Source organism: Nestor notabilis, unplaced genomic scaffold, assembly GCF_000696875.1.
Source record: "Nestor notabilis isolate BGI_N333 unplaced genomic scaffold, ASM69687v1 scaffold32978, whole genome shotgun sequence".
In the NCBI taxonomy this organism is placed as follows: domain Eukaryota; kingdom Metazoa; phylum Chordata; class Aves; order Psittaciformes; family Psittacidae; genus Nestor; species Nestor notabilis.
Genome location: NW_009941250.1, coordinates 40,951 through 60,423, shown reverse-complemented (window position 1 = coordinate 60,423; position 19,473 = coordinate 40,951). Strand labels below are relative to the sequence as shown.

The window sequence follows — 19,473 nt, the reverse complement described above, 5'->3', positions numbered from 1 at the left end:
TGACTGCTGTAGCTGAACCCAGGACATGTTTTAACTGGATTGATCAGTTAAACACACTACTTCAAAAAACCCCGCATAAACAACACCGTGAAAGTGAATATTGAACAATAGTGTGCTTTACAAGCAACATTTATATTCTAAAAATAGGGAATAAAAGACGCTGGACAGCTTTACCTTTCTGGGGTGACAGAAGTAACTATGAAGTGGGTTTTTCCATCATTGTAATTTCGGTCTGGTGATTGAATTTTGGTCCCACTTGCATTTAAAACCACAGCACCTCTGTCCATAGAGATGGATAATACATCTGACTGAAATGCAGACAAAACCATCGTCGTAAGCAAGCGTAACACAGAAAAATTAACAGTTCTATGCATTTTCCTGTTGTATTTATTTTCTTTCCTGCTCTTTTCCCCATTTGTGCTTTCTTTGCAGAAGGGTCACTGAGAAGCAAAACAGGAGATGATCTCATTAGAATTGATATTCTTGCTGCCTTTTTAAGCCTGAGTTCTGGGAATTCTCCTGCTGATTGTCTCATGTAACTCTCATATGAGCTCTTTCCATCTAGTATGGATGTATGATGTTTACATTGCATTGGTGTTTCTAGTACCACTGGTACTGTATAGAGCAGCTGTTACTGCAAGATTCCCACTGGCATAAGATAAATACATTTTTAACTTTCCAGGATCACCACGGCACATAGCAGGAATACTCTGTTCCATTAAAGTAAGCACTGCCACTATGCACTGGTAGGAATCATCATGTCTCATTATGTCCAGTGCTAAATAGCTGAACTTCCATTTGTTAAGTAGGGCACTTGACACCTCATAGGATTAGAGCTTTTGAGTTAAAATCAGAAGGCCTCATTTATGCAAATGATGTGGATAACTGACATGGTTACTGATTTCAATTTAAGCTAATACTCCAGCCTGTAAAATGTAAAAGTTCAGGAGTGGTTATTGGTGTCATACAGCCTTCCCTGTTACACTGCAAGTGTGGCAGAACAGACATTTGGGGATGGTTGCAAATGTTCTGTCATATGAGCTCATGCTTGCTATAGATGTCAGTCTGGGCCTGCAGGATCTTGGAATCACTCTGGCTCACACAACATTTTGGGAGTGCAAGTCCATACTTCTGTCCACATCACACCTCTCAAGGGGGCATTTAGAGCAGCCTGGCTTCCCATAGCTGCAAGGAAACATTCTTAAGTGCAGCTTTTCCCAGTCTAAGTACCATCTGGGAATACAGGCAGCTTTTTGACTGATTTCTGTCAAGTCAGCAATGCTCAAAATACCATGCCACTAATTCAAACAAATTCTCTTTGCTTCTAGGGGTTTGTCTTTGGATGGAAAACGTCAGGCTCTTAATATTATTTGTACTTTGGTAGCACCTACAGGTCCAAATAGGGATTGCAGTGCTGCTGAGTGCAGCAAGATCCGCTGTGCATTTCTGCCCAAGGACTTTACTGAGCACAAGTGGGTGCATGCTAGTTCTAGTCATATGATCAAATTCTCTTCACAACATCAAAATAGTGTCTAAGCATTGCTAGTTTTCATCTGTAGATCAAATGTGAACTGTGAAAATGAGGTCATCAGTGAATGCTTCTACATTACAAATTGCCTTTTCTATTATGAAACCATGAAGTGAGAAATTGTATTATTCCCTTAGTATTCTCCTGGGAAACAATGCAAGGATAAAATAAAATGTATTGAAAAAAATATATACTCACTCCTTCAGAATAGTAAAACAGCAGTCCATTGGGCTGTAATGTCCGGAAATTAAAGCCTCCTTCAAATTCACTAAAGAGGGACACTTTTTGGCTTGATGCAATGAAGCTCTCTCCATTGAAATATGCTTTGCGGGACATCTGCATATGACATAAAACAAAATTACAAATAAACCTCAGAAAACATTCAAGTTATAAAAAGAATGAATGAGGTTCTTTCTTTTTTTTTTTTTTTTTTTTTTTTTTTAAGATGCAGCCAGTTCAGTTCTATAAAACCTTCAAATTTTCAATTTTTCCTGTGTTTCTTAACCTGATTCATACAGGCTTTCCCTTGCATGCTGTGAAAATCTTAAGAATGTGTAGCCAATTTGATCTCAGTTTCCTGGGATTCTTGGCTTCATCCTAAGTATGCTGATGTTCGTGAGCGTGAAGACTAGGAGCACAGGAGACTCAAGTCCGTGTCTAAGGGGTGTGACACTGAGTCAACATCCCAACATGTGATGCATTAGCGTGTGTGCTGCACGGAGTGCTTGGGTGGGTGGAATGGTTTTGGACATGGTGATCTATAATCCTCTGAGTATCAGGAGTAAAACTGGGTCCGAGGTGGGACAAATTGCAGTTAGCTTCCTCCTTGACAGAGGGTGAGGTTGTATGAAGAGTTCTACAAGTGGTGGGCTTCTACATCTTCACAACATGGCTTTGGATAGACATAGCCGTAAGATAAAGAACACAAACGCTGTTTAGATTTACCAGCTTAGCATTGTAATGGACAAAACATGAATGATGGAAGAGATCAGAAGCCGAATGGCAATTTTCTCAGTGTTAATGCTGGTGCAGTTGGTTTGTGTATCACAGAGGAAGAGCTGGCCTGACTTAAGGGGAGAACTCATTTGAAGGGTGAATATCTCGCTTTTTCATTTCATACATCTGTATTAGGATGCATGTGAGGACATTCTCCTTGTTTCTTTAAGAAAAAGCAAATTATGTTGGAATATTTCCTTTCAGAATACAGCACACAATTTATTCCAGATCCAGCTGCATTCTCACATATGATAAAAATAACAAGTCAAGCACCTCGTGCTGTAATTCAGGGTGAAAATTGGGTAGTATGTCACCAGACCACAGACGCACACACACCCTCCCGGTCAGTGAGTGCCTTATCATTTCCTTGGTTGAAGATTTTCTTTCTATTGTTTGGAGTAAAACTCAAGCTCACAGCTGTGTCCATTGCCAAAATTTTGTTGTTATCTCACATGTGATATTATACTTACCAGTGAATCCTCTGGGCACCCATAGCTGATTCCCAGGGTTCCTGGTTCTTCTAGCAAATTGAAATCCTTCTTTTGGAACTGGAAACCTTTCATGCAGCCTTTAAAGCCAATACTTCCCGCCAAATGTGAGCCGATGCTGTTAGAAAAGAGTGTCAAACAAGTTGCAGTTAGATAGCCCTTGCCTTTCTGAACAGACTTTTATCACCAAGGTGTTCTATAAGACTTAGAAGACCCTCATTAGTGCCCAGTTCCTGCATCTCTGTGATGCAACGAACTAACCACATTATGAGTTTTGAAAAGTTAAGATGCAGCAGTTGTAATAAATGTCCTTCAGAGAGGAGATCCATATAGAGTAACTCAAAAAAAGATAAAAATAGCTGCTGAAATAGAAATTACATTATTTTAGAAAGTATTTCTAGCAACTTTCAGTGAAAATCAATGGAGTTCTAGCTCAATTTTTTATTATTCTAGAAGAGTTCTGGTCTAGTTTTCCTGTCTTGCTTTTATGAGCAAGCTCCATTCTTGCCTTTGGAAGCAAATGGATCTCTATTTCTTAACAAATAATAGTAACAGAGGTCAGAGAAGTGAAAGTATATTCTGCTTGCTGATGAGTGGCTTTATGTAGTTGTAAATAAGAGCAGTGGGTGGGCTTCCAGGCTCCTTTTTATGTCAGGTTTGAGGCAGAGAGTACAGCAGTGTATCCCAGCTGCTCCTACTCACTGCTCTAAGTTTTTCAACTAGGGAACTAATACATAGGAATGAATGTGAAATCTGGAGTTTTGTCATGGCTACCTGTAAACAGTCTTTGTTCTTTTGACAGGATGTGTTTTAGCAGTGGGATTCTTCTCACCTCATGTGAGATGATACTGACAGTGTCAACATCTGCTTCTGTGCTAGTTGTCTGTGAGTTATTTCATTGTAAGGTAGACATTGAAACACACCGGATGAATGAGGCTTTGGAAATGTTTATTTTTTTAAATTGGCAATAATAGACTATCAAGTGAAATGGCGAAAATGTACATATCTGAAATAAGAGAGCGCCTATGAGAGGAAGAGCGCTGAAGGGGCTTAATCTGCTCCTCAGTGGAATCAGCAGGAAGACAAAATAGACAGGAAGGCTTCTGCAATCCTCACTGCGATTTGGATCAAAGTGTGAGATATCAGTCAATGTTTGAGCTCTGATTGATGATGTGATTGGCTGGATGCCACAAATATGCCTTTCTGTTGAATGCCATTAAATTAACAACATTTTCTAGGAGCAACAGGAAGTGTAGAAGATAGGCTTTAACCTAAAGAGAAGCTTCTGAGTTTGTTTCTTAATAGTTCCAAGTGCCTAGTACTCCTAAAAACCCATAGCTTTCTGCTTTATGCAGGTGGGAATAAAATAACATACAGTGGTAATTCCAGATTCATTTACTTGGGAAAAAAATGCAATTGACAGAGGAAGGTGCTGTTGAAATGAATGACAACACACTGCTTTGAAAGAATATGAAACTCTTCCTCTAAGACCAGAACTAGTTTTCCCCCCTGCTGCTGTCCCCAATGTCGGTTAAATGGAAATCTGTCTAGAAAAAGGAAGCTTAAATATCAGAAGTAGATAGTAGTAATAGTAGGGAGATAGTAGTAGATCATTAGTAGATGATATAATTCTAATGCTGACTTAGGCTCCTGATGAAAATGGAGTGATGTCACCACAGTTGGACCATATTTCTTGCTGTCTGTCCTTGTCATGAAAACCAAAGCTGCCTACAGTATCAAAGACAAAGGTGTAGCTCTGCTTAAATAATTTCTGTATATATTTTTCAATATTATAATGGTTCATATTTTTACAATGCCTATGGATTTTTTTCTGGTACAACTCATTTACTGAGGTGCTATTTTTCCTGCTTTGGCAGTGCCTTCCAGGTGTTTTGCAGGATAACCGCACTTCACTCAGAAAATCGTGGACATAATTCCTGTAATTCATCTTGTATCCTACGTTCATGAACAAGTCTCATCTGTCATTGAGCTGCCTAACTGCTTAGATTTCTAGGTCCTTCTGGGCTTTTTCAGTGTTCTCTAGGCTTGATTAACCAAAGTAATTTTTACCGTCCTTTTGTCATTTATTGCTAGATCATTAATGTATTTAATACTAGCCTTAAGAGAGTTCTTTTGGGCACATGAGGTAGACTTTTTATACTGGGAAAATTGAAGAGTTACTCCTACATCTTATTTTCTCTTTCCCAGCTGCTTTCTAATCCACCGCAGCCCTTCCCCTCTCTACACCACTAGTTTTCTTAATTGCTCCTTATGACAGACCTTTGTAAAGAGCTATTTGAAAGGCCAGATAAATTACATAGTCCTTTGCCCTTGCCCACAACTTTATTTGCGTGTTCAAATAATTGCATGCCATTGAAAGGCATCATTTTTCTTTACATGAAGTTTGTCCCTAGCTTAATCTGTAAGTGGTTTATGTCTCAGATGTTATTTATCGATTCAGTAGGCTCTCCTGATAAAAAAATAAGGTTTCAGGAGATCTGCCACTACTAGAAAATTTTGTGCAGTATTTGCTATCTTCCCTTTATTTTTTTACTTAGTATTTTAAAGAGAGATGGTATTGCTGTTAGCAGTTGTCACACTTGAAACAATAGCTGGAGCCCTTATGAAAATGCTGGCCTTGCTATCTAACCTCAGGAATGAATATTGCCTGTCAGAAGAGCATACCCTTCTTCAAGCAGCCAGTGTGCTCTCCCAGAGCATGACCCTGGTCCAGGAGATTCCCACTGCAGGAAATAAGAGTTACACAGTCCAGTGAGATTAAACTTGGCTTCTGTCAAATGGTATGATGGGAAAATGAGACTTTTTCTTTTCTTCCCACACCTACACAGAGCCAGCTGACTTGGGTCAGGAGAGAGCCTGAGGTGGATCAGAACTGAAGTGCATAGTAGGAAAAATACCATCTTTAGATTTGAAAATGCAGTTGGTAGAGGGTTTTCAGCTTGTGCATTGTGATTTTACAAAGATCACTTTTTGCATAGGAAGGAGGAATAGTGATTCTGTATATTCATGTGTTCTTTGAAAATGTCGTTTTGGTTTAAGAAGAGAACAGTCTTTGTTACCCTTACTAAAACTGTGCCAGTTTCAGCAGAATCTACCTGTGCTGGTACTTCAGAGCTCTGAGAGACACTTAGGAGAGTGTATGAGGCCTTGTTTATAGGTGTGGAAGCTGGGAAAAACGTTTTATTGTAAGCCCTTCAGCACAGGTCAGACAACATAACTTAAATATGGTGATTACTTGAAGATAGTGATTACAAACCAACCTGGAGTGCAAGATCTCAGCAGGTGCTCCTCCAATGTAGATGTCTGTGAATGGCATTGCTGTTCTTTCATTGTCCACACTTTTTATATGTCGCCTGTCTACTACCAAGATCATCTTCTTAGAATTATGATATATAATAGAAATCTGAAAAGAAAAACGTGCTTAAAAGTGCCCAAGTTGTCATGGTGATTTTACAAAATTGATTGCATCTTTCTATCTTTTTGTTTGAAAAATTCCTCCCATTTATCAAAAAAGTTGTTTGTAAATCTGGAGAGGCTGACAACAATTACTAGGAGGGAGCTTGTTTTGATATAACAATTTCTCTGATGACTGAAACCCCAAGATATTTCACTTACAAATAAATCCACGTGTAAGTACCCCATATCAAACCCTACAATGCAGCAAACATTAGCTTAAGAGTATTTTCTTGATTTATCCAAGAAGTTAGGGAATACTTCTTAAAAACTTTTTTCATTGTCAGATCAGAAAAGGCTTAATTGTGTACTGCTAAAATGTGTTGAACAGAACTGTAGCTGTCATTGTGGATCAGGAATCAGACTTTGAATTTTCACCAAGTAAATGGCATGAGAAGCAAGACACTGAGGGGGATTTGCTACTGTCACTGTCAGTTACACATATTTATATGTATGTATTTATTACATACATATTTAAAAGACTGCTATCAAATTAATTTTCCCTTCACATGAAATGGAAAATGAAGTATTTCTTATAATACAATACATAATAACTAAGAAGGGCAAGTTAACATAATGACGTGTTTTGAGTTGAGGAGAGTTGTATATTTGAAGGGTATAGTTGTCCTGGATATAATTTCATTTTGAATTAATAATGCTTTTTCTCCCATGTGAATTGCCCTGTCCTTGGCTAGTGAGATGAGTGATTTACCAGGAGGCAGGGAAAGCCTTCCCTTTCCACCACTTAGTAGTGGTGGGACTTGCATATGCTCGTTCACATGTAAGGCAGGCATGTTCTCTACTCTTCTGCCTGCTCTACTGCGTCACCACCTGGCCCCTCATACTTTTCTCCTTTCGTTTGTATTGGAGAAAATTATTGCTGCTTGTTGGAGCAAATTATTGCTGCTTTGGAACTGCTGTGATAGTTGGTCAAATGGCTGTGATTTTAACCACATACCTACCTCATGAAATTTAGCGTCGTTAATCTGAGCCTTCTTCATGGAGTCCTCTAGTAGCACAGGACCAGTGCTGAAACCAAAGTCATAGCGGAGGTACAAAAAACCGTTGTGCATCTCTAGACTGAAGAACATACTCTGCGTAAAACAAAACAGCAGTCAGAAAAGCACTGTGATTGTGACAGTAATAAAAAACCCCAAAAAACAGTGTTATGAGAGTGTCTGTCATTGTGAAAAGCATGCTGGGAAGAGGTCTTTTCATTTGCAATAGTATAGCACAGTTTCTGGATTGTGTTGTTGTATATAATGTGTGTACACATACATGTGCACACATAATTGTTTGATAAACAGTACTTATTTGAAGACATAGTGAACTGTTTTCCTGTAGAAATAGTATTTGGTATTACAGTAATATCAATATTCTTTACCAGCAAAGTATTCCTAAAGGAAGCACATCTATTTACTGTCTTAGTAATAACACACGCCCCACATGAAAGATGCTATACTGGTAAAAGTGATTTTGTGCTAGGATGGCTGTATCTGCATTAGCAGCTTCTGTCAGGATGCCTGTAATAGCTCAAGATTGTATCTTCTCACAGCCCTGATCAGCAACGATCTATTTGCTGAAGGCTGAGAAATAGATAGAGTATATTTACTGTGTATTTGGTTTCTGGATTTCCTGACTGTTCCTGCTTCATAGATTGGCTTCTGTTTTGTGGCTGGGTGACTTAAACTTTATAAACAGGAGCTCTACTTCAGAAAATCTTTAGGGAATGCTTGAAATGAAGATCTGTACCATAGAATTACCCTTGTTCCAAAACTGAACATAAAGAAGCAGAAAGGACAGTTTACAGCAACTGTGCATCTGGGTTAATGCTTTTAATGGTAATGTTTGTCTTCTCTCCTAGTGTTCGTGCTCTTGTTCCCATGCCTAATGGAACAATAATTCTCAAAAAACTACTGCAGGCCAAGTACTGCTGTCTCTGACATGGAGGAGTCCACCTTCAGAAGTCATTACTTAAAGTAGCAAAAGTAGGTTTTAATCTAGTGCTTTAAAATGAAACTGACTTGGGTTTGTTTTGCACAGTTTAAAAATGAAACAGGGATTACATCCAGAATATTTATGAGCTGCCTTTGCAGAACGGAATAATGGACTAGCTTACACAGTCTTTCTAAAAGTGCCTGTGAGCAGGCATGGTCTTCCACAGCTAACATCCAACTAGCTTGCAGTTTCAACTGTAACACACATATATCTGCGGTGTGCATAGAATCATAGAATGGTTTGGGTTGGAAAGGACCTTAAGATCATCTAGTTCCAACCCCCCTGCCAAGAGCAGGGACACCACACACTAAACTATGTTGCCCAAGGCTCTGTCCAACCTGGCCTTGAACACCGCCAGGGTTGGAGCATTCACAACTTCCTTGGGCAACCCATTCCAGTGCCTCACCACCCTCCCTGTGAAGAACTTCTTCCTTGTATGTAATCTAACCTCCCCCTTTTTAAGTTTAGAGCCATTCCCCCTTGTCCTACCACTACAGTCCCTAGCGAAGAGTCCCTCCCCAGCACCCTTGTAGGCATCTATATAGTAAAATGTTTTCTGTGGCTTTACAAAGTTGTAATCCATACAGGGCTTGGGAGCTTGATGTGAAGATGCCCAAAGACAAAAAAAATCCAAGTTTGTCTTCAGAGGATATTTATTTGCATGTGGAGTCTACTTTGTTCAAACCCTTGCAGAGTTTGAAACACCCTCAGACTTCTGAAAAGCTGGTGATACTTGCATCAAGCCTTTTTATTTGGACTACCTTCTATTTTCAGTAATTTAAGTATTTAACTGTAGTATACCCTGAGACATTGTTATAAAGTGGCAGCTACACAAAGTGCATGCTTAATGGGAGTTACTTTGCAGAAATCTCCTATTGTTTTGACTGTGCATTCACATTTAAATAAAGGAGCAACTACTGGGCTTAACTGGAGTCTGTCTCAAAGCATCACCACAAGGGCATGACCTGCCTGAAATCCTGACTGTCTTTGGATGAGAGCAGAGTCCAGCTCAGGGCCTCAGCTTCCTTGGGCCTTTGCAGATGAAGTCCAGTTCCCTCCTAATGTACACCAGATGAACACAAAGTATTTCTTCTTTCCAGAAGTTAAATGTCAGGACGTAAGCATTTTGTATTTTCCATGATATTCTAAGTACTGGGCAACATGTAGTTCTCATAGATAAAGGGTACCAGAAGGATTTGGTACTCACCCCATTAATCATCAGCAGGATCAATCCATTGTCTGTAGGTGTTCGAACTTCTATGTCAAACCGAGTCACCTGGCTGAATCTTCCCCTTCTCTCAATGTTTCTTGCCAAGGCATAGCCAGAGCCGTCAAAGAAATAGCTCACAGCCCGGCTCTGGGTGAAAGCCAACTTATTTCTATGAAAAAACAAGCAGGGAAGTAGTATTTGGCATATCCTCATTTAAATTTGTAGAAATCTGAAGGCCTTTAATTTTTCTGAACTGCTGCTTCTTCCTAGCAGCAGTGACACCAATTATTTTCTTTCAGATTCTTTCTGGGATTTTTTTCTGAAAACTAGCATGTAGCTTTGAAGGTGTATCTAACTCCATCATCATGTTGTGCTTCTGTCCTGTGTTATATGTAGAGGACAGGTAAATTCTTTGCTCATCCTTGTCATGCAGGTGCACGACACCTCCTCATTATGAAGATACGCATATTTCCATTAAGAGCTTGCCCAATTTGTGCAGAAACCCATTTGAATTCTCTGAGGCCTTCAGCTGAATGTGGGCTCTGCTGCATGCACTGTCCTGGAGAGCTGCAGCTTGTGCTTCCTGAGAGAGTGGTATGGGAATCAGTCATTTGCTCTGTCCCAACACCTCCTGTATTTCTTCCCAGTGAGAGCTGCAAGATTGTCTTCTGTTATTTGCATAGAAAGATTCTACTGGTTTTGCCTGTTGTACGAACAAAATGCCTCCGTGTCTGTACTACATGAACAACGTGGTGGTTGTTCACGTGTATTTCAGGGGCTGCATTTCCCAGTTTGTCAGTGGTTTATCTGACAAATTTGTGTGGTGGGTTTAAGAGTATATGGCAGAAAGGTAACTTCTGTACAGGCTTTGCTAGCTGGGGGTGGGACTGCACTCAAGTTTACTGGGTGCACTGGAGCTAACTGGTTGAGGCTGCATCACTGGCAGTGACAGGATTCGAGTTGGGAGCAGTCTTGTCCTAGGCCAGCAGTGGGGATAAGGAGGGAGCCTAGATCATGCCCTGGCTAACATGGCAGTTTCCCTTTTGAAGATGTGAGCAAGGCTGTGAGATAGTGATGAAGACAACAGTGAATCATAGAAATCTCAAGTTAGAATATCTTGATGATCCCATAAAGATCGTCGAATCCAACTTGCATATATATATTCGGCTTGTTGACACAACTAGGAGTTAAAAGTGGCCAAATTCCTTCTGGACAACTCAATATCACCTTAAGGTTTGTAATCTAAGCCAGGAATGAACCACCAGTAGTGACGCTTGAAACTAACCAGAGGAGCAGTGACGGTGTGACTGTTCCCTACCTGGCACAAGGTGGCGATGTGGTGGTGTCGATGTTATAGACGTGCTTGAAGTTGTATAGGCTGATCACATCATCGTTCAGGGTAGCCAGTTCTAGGCAGCCGATGAAGCCAGGTAAGTTTAAGCTAGGAGGGAGCTGTGCAGAGGGAAACGAAAAGTAAAAGGAGAAAGGTCACACGCTTTATTTAGATATCACAAAATTAGTTGTGCCTGGGGTCAGTTTTGTCTCTGCTCTTCATATTTGAAACAAATGGGATGATGCTACCTTGGAATGATATGGCCATTGTCCTGTAAATTAAATAGAGCACATAAATGGTCTCACAGTGAGAACAATCAGTCAGGTAAGGCAACTGCAAACAAAAACTTCTTTTCATAATTTTAAAGCGAGAACACTTGGAAAAGGGTTAAAGGGTTAAGATTTGACTAATCACAGGTCTTGCTCAGTGTATTTGAATCTTCCGGTAGATATTTCATGTCTAATGTGTAGACATCCTTCACTGACACAAAAATAATTTCATACCGTGGTGAAAGAGAGAGAAATGAGAGAGATCTTCAAGCGCAGAAGACTTGGATTCAAAGTCTGTACCCGTGGCTAATTCTCAATAGATATTGTTTTGAATAGTTAGCAGGATATAGAAACTGCTTTTAACAAAGATCACTGCAAATGGAATTTAAATAGACACATTGGTGAGGGGAAAAATACAAAAGAATAAAGCTGACAGAGCTTGTGAATCATTCTTTTAAGATACTCTGCCCAGTACACCTCTGAAGTACAAGAGATGTGATATTAATAATACCTCTTGTACTTCAGAGTCTGATCATGGCCAGTAACTTTTCTTCAGCTTCTCATTATTTCTATTTTGCTTTCCATATAATAATAATAATGGTACTAAAGCAATGCAGAACATGTATAGCTATAAGAGAAAATGAGATCCCATCTGCAGCACAGATGTATTTGGTAAATGATCATTTTTCCTTTTTTTTCTTTTATTTCTTCTACTATTCTCTTAAATTAAGTATGAGACTTGTAATGGGTAAGTGGTACATTTCTTATTTACAAAGTATGTAACAGGGAAGCAAAGGCAAAAGCTTTTAGCAAATAAGACTGTATGTTAATAAATGAAAATGCGAGGTGTCTATTCTTAAGGGAGAAGAGACCTATATGCTTATGAAACAATTCCATGAATCCTTTTCTTCCCATTCCTGTACCAATTTTACTTCACTTTTTATATTTCTCTTTTCCTCTGCCTTGCTCTGGGACACACCTGAAGGGTTCATTTGACAGATTACTTCATTTGTGTGTATGTGCAACTCTTATTCAGTCCTCAGTCCTTTTCCCAGGCAATTTACACCCAGGGCCCAGTAATCTAAAATTCAGACCATGGCATATATCTGGTAGTCACAGTAATAGCTCAAGAATATGTATGCGTATTGAGTTATTCTTCGGTTTAATGTTGTTAGGAGGGCTGCTTGTGGAACAGTAGTTGGATGTTTTTAGCACCTACTAGTTAGCTTAAAGAATTTAATATTTAAAGTCTTTTTAAGTATGTTTTCATTCAGCCATGCAGTTTTCATAGCCAAGGTTGTTCATAACAGTTTCTAAATCCAAAAAGAGGACCTGGTACGTTCACAGAAGCATGTAAGTGAGGTGCTAATTCATGCTGACTATTAGGAACTAGAATGAAGCAATTGTCTTTGTATTTTTTACAAAGGCAAGTCTTCATGATATTATAAGGCTGGATTTAAACCAATGATAATTTAAATTCAAACAAATCACTATGTTGGTAGTTTACCACTGTCCTAAGTATTAACAATATATTACTTTTTATTTTTGTGACAGCTGTAAAAGGGAAATTGTAAGCACTGAGGACTCATCAGCATTGAAAAAGCCTGGTAGCCTGCAAATTTTTTTAAGCTGGACTTATAGCCCTTAATTTAGGCATACCGCTTAAGAGCTAGCAAGCTTTTTTCTTACTACATTTCAGAAAACTTGAATGACAGCTAAAAGGAATCTGATCATCTATGTATGATCATGATCTATGATCACATGATCATAGAGAAAATGGTAGTTTTCACAATGGCTAGAAGATGAAATCCTAAGATGATAAGTGACTAAATAACATTTTATTTATTAACCATTTCTGTGTGCCTAGCCCAGCAAGATAAGTTTGCATTATGTAATTTTGAATATAGAGTATTTTTCTGACCAACCTTGAAGTCTGTAGGCACTCCACCAACATAGAAAACAGCATTTTCAGGTTCCAAATTAAGGAGAGAGCCAGGACCAAGAACCTCTCCCTTTTTGATGAATTTTTCTTCAGCTGTGCTGCTAAGACTGGGCACAGTTAAAAACATTTTGCCATGTCTTCCAATCCTGTAGAATGAAATTGCAAGGGAAGAGAGTTTCATGTTGGTTAGACTTAAAAAAGAAGAAGCAAGCCTGCAACTCCAGGAAGGGTTTTCATTTCCTTACTAGAAAATTGGTACTCTGGAGGAAAAGGAAAAGAGAAACCACAGACACTTTCTCTTCCCCGCTGTAATCCCTTGGGTCCTGGCTCTCTAAAAGCAAATAGAATTTCCATTTATTCCAGCAGGAGTAGAACCAAGCACTGAAGACTCCTGATGTGCAGTTCTGATCCAGCCTCTTCTGTTGTATTTTTTTTTCCTATCAACTGTTTGATTTTGGGGAATCACTTTACCTCTCAATTTTGATGATGCTGAAGTAAGAAGGCCATGTGCTGACTGGCTTGGCATCCAGAGGTATCTCCACATCTTCGTCTCCCAGATTATAAATGTACACAAGGTTGTCATTTTTAATTGCAAGACCAATGTAAGTTTTTGCCTAAAACACCAATGGAGAAGGATGTCAACATTGGAAGAGATTTAATGCAGAACATTAGTAACGGTTGTCCTTTAGTAGGCAAAATGACATCTTTAAATGTAACTAATAAACAAAAGTTCATTCTCTAAATGCTTTCTTTCACCAGATAAAACTGTACAGCGAATGTCTCTATATTTTACTTTATACCCATTTTGGCTGAGGTAAATACAAGATCATGAGACTGTAAATTGGTCATGTTAAATGGGAAGCTCTTCATCAGTATTTAGTGTGCAGTGTCATATGCAGGAAATAAGAAGAAACATTTGTCTAAAGCCTAGGTATTATGCTGCAATTAAATATTTTGCCAAGAGGGGTTTCACTTGATTTGCATTCAGTAGACACTCCTTTTAGAAAAGCTTAAAAAGAAAAGCCTGCCTCTTTACCCTTCCTAACAGCTTGACAGAATTATACGTTGCTTCTGAGGTGTAATTTTTTGTTTCTTTTAAGAACCACAATTTAAAGAACAATTATTTCACAATGCTTACAGGTGGTGAGAGCACATACCTTTTGTAAGTGTTTCAAAGTAGTGATGTACCGAGTTTAGAACAGTAATAAAAGCCACAGGCACAGAAACCTGCTTATCTGTGACCTCAGAGGTTTGGAATTGACACTGTCAGCAGCATAAACCTGATTGAAGCCTGGCCCATGAAAGTCGGGTGGGCTGCTTTAGAGCTCTTTATTACTGGCAGTGGAGATAGCAGGTGTGGCTCACAACAGTGACAATCACACCAGCACTCTACATAGGCAGTCTAATTTGCTTCTTGGAGAGAATCCTTCATTGTTTGGGGTGAGAAGTTTCAAGGACAGTGGTCTCAGGAACCCTTGCTCTTTGCTTGTCACGAAATCAGTGACAGGCATATACTAGACACCTCTTATTTTGAAACATGGAGAAAAAGTGAGAAGAAAAACCAAAGGCAAATGAACTTAAAACCTATTTAAATTTCCTTTTTCATATATATAGATATAAATTAGCTGAGTTATTCTCTTACATTTTTGTTTCCAAGGTACAAAATAAATCTGTCTGGAGATGTTGCCAGTTCTGGGTTGTCTTTCTGAAACTTTATGTACAAGCTCATGGAAGTGAAAGATTTCAGCTCCTCCACGTTGATCTTTGGATTAACTTCAACAGCTGATTGGCCTCCAAACATCATAGAAACTTGGACCTGCAGTTACAAGGGTGCTAACTGAGACACATTATTGCTGCCTGGGAACATTACTTAAGGTAAACGTGCAAGAATACTTAGCCAGCAGCCTTGCTTACAGCAAGAATGGAGTTGGCACCTTTATATTTGCCATGCAGAGTTGTATGTTTATAACAATCACTTCTGGAAGACACGGTAAAGAACATGAAAGGAATTAATTTTAAAATTAATTAAAGCTCCTAATTAACTGTGCCTAAGCATATTCATAAAGTAAATTAAATTTCAATAGGACATAGATGTGTGCCTAGTTGAATTAGGGCTACATCATTATGTATGGCACATAATGAAATTCTTAAATAGCTATAAAACTTCTACCCATAATTTATTTCTTTGCTTTGGCAGTAGTATGACCAATTTTCTGTTCAAAAGTAATCATAGAATCATAGAATGGTTTGGGTTGGAAAAGACCTTAAGATCATCTAGTTCCAACCCCCCTGCCATGAGCAGGGACACCACACACTAAACTATGTTGCCCAAGGCTCTGTCCAACCTGGCCTTGAACACCTCCAGGGTTGGAGCATTCACAGCTTCCTTGGGCAACCCATTCCAGTGCCTCCCTACCCTCACTGTGAAGAACTTCTTCCTTATATGTAATCTAAACTTCCCTTGTTTAAGTTTAAAGCCATTACCCCGTGTCCTACCACTAGAGTCCCTAATGAAGAGTCCCTCCCCAGCATCCTTGTAGGCCCCCTTCAGGTATTGGAAGGCTGCTATGAGGTCTCCACGCAGCCTTCCCTTCTCCAGGCTGAACAGCCCCACTTTTCTCAGGCTGTCTTCATATGGGAGGTGCTCCAGCCCCCTTATCATCCTTGTGGCCCTCCTCTGGACTTGCTCCAACAACTTCATTTCCTCTTTATGTTGAGGACCCCAGAACTGGACACAATACTCCAAGTGAGGTCTCACAAGAGCAGAGTAGAGGGGCAGGATCACCTCCTTTGACCTGCTGGTCATGCTTCTTTTGATGCAGCCCAGGATATGGTTGGCTTTCTGTTATATTACTTACATTACAGTGATATATGTGAATTGCTAATATAATTTTAAAACATGCTCATTTTAGTTCAAAATGCCTTCAACATAACTGAAATGTTCTCAAGTTTAAGCACAATATGCCTGAATGACAAAATACATTTAAAGAACAGTCAAGCACTGCACACATACTGATTTTTCCTTTTTTGAAGTAATGTGTGTAGACAGCATATTCTAGCATTGTGAGCATACACTAATGCACTAAATTTTTTATTTCTTTGAATGAATTCAAATATAATGTTTTAATTTTTGACCTTGGTGTTCTTGCTACAGAAAAATCAGTCATAATTTATGTATGATAATGGAAGTGTGTGAGCCAAAGATTTGCTTACCCTGCAGAAAATTAATTCAAAAGAATAAAAGAGAAATACTGTCATCTCAGAGAAGTTTGCATTAAATTGCCATAATTACTACTGCTTATAACTAATGCTGCTTGCTGAATAATGACCTATTAGTTTTAGATTTAAATGGTTTTGTTATTGCGACCATCTTTAATGCTGTGCCAATTACTTAATTAAAGTTTCTACTGCAGTAGCAGTAGTCTACCACGAATACTATGGCAATGTTAATAGCTTGCAAATAGCAACTGTAAAGATTTTAATGACTTCCCCATAGTACTTTTTTTACCCAGTTGTTGGGAGGTGACAATGTCAAGGTTTGGGCTTCTAAGATAGAGCAAGAAAATGAGAAAATGGAGTAAGATGCATTTGATATTAACACTAGTAACTAGAAGCCACATCAAAAAAACAGTTTTACCTTGCTTGCTACGCTCCTGGTCTGAGCAATTAACTCTCTGATTCGCTGAATGCTGGAAGAAATATTGTTTGCTGGTGCCTTCTGTTCTACTCTGCGCAGTTTGTCCAGGAGTTCAGGGAACACTTCTGTAAGTTTCTTCACTGCAGTTAGAAAAGAAGTGACAGCTTGTTTTTTTTAACTCTCTGTAACATTGGTTTTACACCAGGAAAATTACTCTTTAGCCTTTTAGGTTAACTCACCTGTTTCATTCTACTTTAAGTACAAGTCCTAACTGTAGTATGTGAGAGGCAGTGATTTCAGAAAGGGTAGTGATTTATCAGAATGTAGCATTGCAAAAGTTTTTGGCAAGAAGATTGCACAAAGGAGAATACTTTTTCATGGGCTTCCTAGGTACTACTGTGGTGTTGTACCTCTCTAATACTTTGCTCAAGGTGCTTTGCAAATGTTAATCATTTTAACCCTTTCATCTTCCTTCAAGGCAAATAAATTCTAAACCCAATTTTACAGATATGGCAACTGGAGTGAAAGATTATTTGTTCAGTATCTCACTGGTTATCTGTGTCTGACCTGGGAACTATATGTAGCATCTATGGTTCATGAGCTCTTCAAATTCAGCTTAGGGGAGATGTATAGGTTGTTTCCCTTAGCTCTCAGATGTGCATCTCTCCTAAAGGTTATCACCCAGATAGCAGCAGCAGCTGCACAGGTGATATGTCTGTGTGTGTGATTCACAACCCACTCTGCTAATAGAAACACCACTGCTTTCAGACTGTGGTAACAGGCCTGTACTGTACAACGGTAGAAAGCCTTAGCTGATGGTGTATGTGCAGCTAAACTGTGCTTACTACCTGCTCCAGCCCTTGTGAGTGGTAACCTCTTCAGCTTTCCTACCTACAGCTGCCAGGGGTCATGAATCAGAGCCCTGGACCTTCAGTTTCACTACTGGCTTCTGGTACATGTGCAAGTAGGACTGTTACCAAAGGGAAATGCAGGTGCTTCTTTGTGTTCAAAGGGAGAGAAGTCCTTTCCCAGAAAGATAAGCAGACAGAAAAATTACCAAGAAAGGAACATAACTACCCCTAATTATAATCTGATTTCATCACGTCAGATTCCAATGACATTGTTCCCTTTGAAGGATATATACATGTCACATCATTTTTCATCTCTGATTAGATGTAGGTACAATTAGCTGAGTATAATAAAACGCGATTTTAGCCACAAGGTACATGCATGTAAGAAAGATCCAGTATTCATTGTTAATTTTTAACGGCACGGATTCACTATAAAGGTTAAAACTGATTTGTAGGGTTTGCAGTTATGTTTTAGAGTTTTCAACTTGCATGCACTTGCTTTTGTGTTCTTCCTCTCATGTTTTTACTCTTGTCTGAGAAGATAGCAGAGAGAGGCAGAGGAGCAAATCCTCAGATGTATAAAGAGTAACCTCCAATTAATATTCCGTGCTTTTAGCTCTGTTGAATAAAAACTGAAGTGGCTCTTAGCCTCATTCAGAGTGACCCAGAGTATGAGAAGATTCTGCAGAGTCCTACAAGTCTTACTTCTCTTTGGATAGAGTGTAAAGCTATATTTGCCACAGTCCTGCCCTCTCTCTGCCTAGTTCTTTTTGCTTGTGTTTTCCTTTCCAAGACCAGTGTAGGAGTAAGCCATATAGATTTTTAGACTCTCCAGTTATTCCCCTTTATTCCTGACAGACCTTATGTGCTGGGGCTCAGTAATCAGATATTCTATATAAAGCTGACTGTACTTTAAAATGCCATTACTTTAGCAAATCCTCAAAGAACGACAATAAATTCTGGGTAACACATTAATTCCAGAATGCATTAAAATTCATACTTAAAAAATAACAAGTGTAATAGTCAACTTTGCCTTTTCAAGTGAATGTTCTGTTGCATTGGAAGAAAGCCCACATTACTCTTAAAGTAAAAAAATTGCAAGCTCAGCAAATGATATAGCAAATTTCAGCCTCCTTTATTTTTTTAATAATCAGCAACTGAACTGGTATTGTATCTGATGTGATACCTTGAAAAACTGTTTTTTCATCTTTTTGGAATTTGAGGTGTTAAACCTGAAATACAGCTGTAGCTTGAAACCACAAAACTAACATCTATTACTACTAGTATTACAAAATCTCACCAAAGTCTCTTCCTCTTGTCCTTTAAAATGGCATTCTTCAACACAGAAGAATATTGATCTTTTATTTTAGTTTTTGGGATGAAGGTAAGAGCGAAAAAGGAAAACTAGTCTTAACCAGTTATAAAATACAAAAAGAACACAAGGGAAACTACCCAGGAGGAAATACCTTGACTATAAACTTCCAGACACTTTCTCCTTGTTTTCCTTCCTAAACTGTCCTTCATCCTCCTTCCTGAAGCCCACCATGGTGATAAAAGAGTATTCTCAGACAAACCGCATAGCCAAGGCATGCTCTCACCCTCCCAAAACTCAAGTGCAAGCTTTATTCAAAGGCAATCCAGACATGCCATCTTGGAGGCTTCACTTGCCATGGTTAGTGTTATTGGCATGATAATCAGGTGTTTTAGTGTTTCAGGCACCTGTCTGAACATTTTTTGTGACTTTCTT

General features: G+C 39.0%; 1 protein-coding gene across 1 annotated transcript in view; it reads right to left on the bottom strand.

Moving 5' to 3' along the window:
- Positions 1 to 170: 170 nt before the first annotated feature.
- LAMA4 (laminin, alpha 4) overlaps positions 171 to 19,473 on the bottom strand; it is a gene marked incomplete at its 5' end in the record, with an annotated part of 52,650 nt that continues 33,347 nt past the window's right edge. Inside the window, 11 exons of the mRNA XM_010020767.1 lie at positions 171 to 308; positions 1,727 to 1,864; positions 2,995 to 3,130; positions 6,294 to 6,436; positions 7,449 to 7,580; positions 9,692 to 9,863; positions 11,013 to 11,146; positions 13,222 to 13,384; positions 13,710 to 13,852; positions 14,881 to 15,054; positions 16,876 to 17,015. Of these exons, the coding sequence (XP_010019069.1) occupies positions 171 to 308; positions 1,727 to 1,864; positions 2,995 to 3,130; positions 6,294 to 6,436; positions 7,449 to 7,580; positions 9,692 to 9,863; positions 11,013 to 11,146; positions 13,222 to 13,384; positions 13,710 to 13,852; positions 14,881 to 15,054; positions 16,876 to 17,015 (1,613 nt within the window). The remainder of the gene's footprint in view (positions 309 to 1,726; positions 1,865 to 2,994; positions 3,131 to 6,293; positions 6,437 to 7,448; positions 7,581 to 9,691; positions 9,864 to 11,012; positions 11,147 to 13,221; positions 13,385 to 13,709; positions 13,853 to 14,880; positions 15,055 to 16,875; positions 17,016 to 19,473) is intronic.